This window comes from Saprolegnia diclina (assembly GCF_000281045.1).
Source record: "Saprolegnia diclina VS20 unplaced genomic scaffold supercont1.72, whole genome shotgun sequence".
Classification (NCBI taxonomy): Eukaryota; Oomycota; class Saprolegniomycetes; order Saprolegniales; family Saprolegniaceae; genus Saprolegnia; species Saprolegnia diclina.
This window is the reverse complement of record NW_008246139.1, coordinates 58687-61234: the sequence shown is the minus strand read 5'-3', so window position 1 is coordinate 61234 and position 2548 is coordinate 58687. Positions and strand designations below refer to the sequence as shown.

Genomic DNA, 2548 nt, shown 5'->3' with positions numbered 1-2548 from the left:
TATGCATTGTCAGTCGTCGACGCAAGCTGGAAACACATGAGCATGTCTTGGCAAATTGTACAAGATTCTTATTCGAGAAGACCCAACGCATCAAGTCGAAACTCTAGCAATCACTGCCAAAGTCGATGCTCATCGACGTGTCGAGCAACACATTGGGCCCTGCAATCTTGCGAAGCGTCTCGAGAGTCCTACAACATCCTCTCAAAATGTGATAAATAGTCACAGATAGCGTACGTGGGCGGAGCTGGTAGCACCAATAGCATCGTATGCAGACGTTCATAGACCAGACTCTTGGAGATCAACCGACCTTGGTACTCGAAACAGCTCTCCGTGCGGGCGTGCCAGTGCCCTAAACACTCACATCATCACTCGCTCGTTACTAGCTTGCGTACCATTGAGCACCTCGACGAGGGCTGCGACCAGCGTCCCGAGCGTTTGCCGGACCAAAGGGTCTTTCGACTCGAAAAGGAACGGCTCCAACAAGGCTTCCGTCAAGAGAGGCAGCTGGCACAGCAGTTGACGACAGCTCATGGGACTCGTGCCCTGCATCATCGTCACAAGCAGCTCCATGGCGGGCTGGTGACGCAGCACAGCCGTCTCGCCACGCAAGTACGGCAAGAGCAGTGGCACGTACGTCGACGGCTGCGCAAAGCGTCCGCAGCACTCGCCCACGATGCGCAATGTCGATGCAATCTCTGCATCGTGCCAGTTGGTTGTCAAGTGCGCAACCAAGTGGTGCAAGTCGACCGTGATCGTGTCTTCGCAGTAGACGAGGAGGCACAGCAGCAGGCGCGCCGCATGCATCCGCGTTGGGCCTTGCCAATGCGAGAGTTCTCGCAACAGCGTCTAGACGCCGTAGATTGTACAACTTGTCATGTACTGTGAAGACTCGTACGTTGATGAACCGCCGGCAGCGACCGCGAATGTACAAGCGCGTTCCGAGGCTCGGGCGGCCGGTAAAGGGTGGTGGGTACGGCGCCTCAAAGTTGCAAAATGCACTGCCGTCCACAGCGTACTGCGTTCGCTCAATCACCTACCCGCAGCGGTTAGCTTCGTAATCTATCAATGTATCAAGTCGAGACATCGTCCGGGTGTTCTTGCGCATATCGCTTGCCCAAGGCGTCCATCGTCGCCATGGCCACTTGTGAGATCTCGGCGCATTCGTCCGCGACCGCACTGGCACCACCATGTGAGCTTCTATCCGGCCCAAGGATAGAAGATTTGTACCTTAGCAAGTAGGGCATGAGGCGCGGTTCGTGGTCGTATCGGTCCGGAAGGTGCGTGAGCCACGCCATGATGGTATCGTAGAACGCCCGGCGAACACTCACATTGGCGTCCTGGTCGAGCTTGGCAAAGACGTTGACCTTGACCTCGTGCGTGTAGAAGGCCGAGACAGGGATGATGTTTTCATCTTGGTATGCGACAAGGTCGGCGATGGCTTCGGTGCCACTGCCCTTGCACTTCTCGACGTTGGGCACCATGACAAGCTCCCGGATGCAGCGCATGGCGGCGGCGCGGACACGTGCGAGGCGGTGTTCGAGCAGGTGCTTGGACGCACGGACTAAGGCGACGCTAAAGTGCTTGAGCACCGACACCATGTTGTGCGCAAGGAGCACGAGCGCATCACAAGATCGGATCGCAACGTCCGGGCAGTGGTCGTGGACGCCGAGAACAAGGACGCAGAGGATGTCGTAGACGTACGCGTTGAGCAGCGACGATGCTTGCTGGGTAAAGAGTACCTCGAGCAGCGTCTGGAGGAGCGCAATGAAATGTCCTCGGACTTCCTCGGACGGTTCGCGCGGCTTTTTGTATGGGCCGACGTCGGTCTCGGGGACGAAGATGCGACCGCGCTCGTGGGCAGCCCGCAGCGTCTCGCTCGCGAGAAACACTTGGAGCTTCTCGTCAAAGCTCCATGGACTGCCGAGGCGCGTGACGAGAGCTGGCATGAGGTATGGTAAGATCGGAAGGAGGTTATCGTGGTGGAGAAGAAAGGTGGTCGTGAGTTGAATGCTCGTGTCGCGCACCTTCTCGACCGGATCGTTGAAGCGCTTGAAGAGCGGCTTGGCAAAGGACGGGAAGAGCGCGGGAAGGATCGAGGGCGGCGCGGCCGCAACGACGGCCGATAGCACTGCGATCGCCCGCTTGCGCACGCCTTGTTGCTCGTCACTGAGGCAGTTGAGGTCGCGCTGGTGCTTGGTGAGGATGTCGTCGGCTGTGAGTGTCATGGCAGCCACATCGTCGCCGAGCTCGTCGAGGTCGCCGCCGCAGCCTGTCTCGACGGCCGTCGGGACCTCGATGGACCGAGTTGCATCGTCCTTCGCCACCACAATGGCCTTGGGCGGCTTCTTCGTCTTCTTGGCCTTGCTGCTCGGAGCGTCCTTCGGGGGCTTGGCGCGGAAGGCCACGGGGCGGACGTCGTTCTCGCGCTTCATCGCGGCCCAGACCTCGTCCATGCTGCTCATGGCTCTTCACAAAGATCAAATCTAACACGCTGCAACACTCGGGTGAAGTGGCACAGCGTCGATGGAATGTTATAACACGCAGGCTT

The 2548-nt window shown here is 58.6% G+C and overlaps 1 protein-coding gene across 1 annotated transcript; it reads right to left on the bottom strand.

The window, feature by feature from the left end:
- Positions 1–43: 43 nt before the first annotated feature.
- SDRG_14460 (hypothetical protein) lies at positions 44–2492 on the bottom strand. The gene is made up of 6 exons (XM_008620590.1): positions 1228–2492; positions 1083–1176; positions 896–1033; positions 393–846; positions 235–349; positions 44–188 (listed from the first exon to the last, which is right to left on the bottom strand). Exons 1-6 carry the CDS (start codon positions 2460–2462, stop codon positions 104–106), a joined length of 2121 nt encoding a protein of 706 aa, XP_008618812.1. The 5' UTR covers positions 2463–2492; the 3' UTR covers positions 44–103.
- Between the last annotated feature and the right edge of the window lie 56 nt (positions 2493–2548).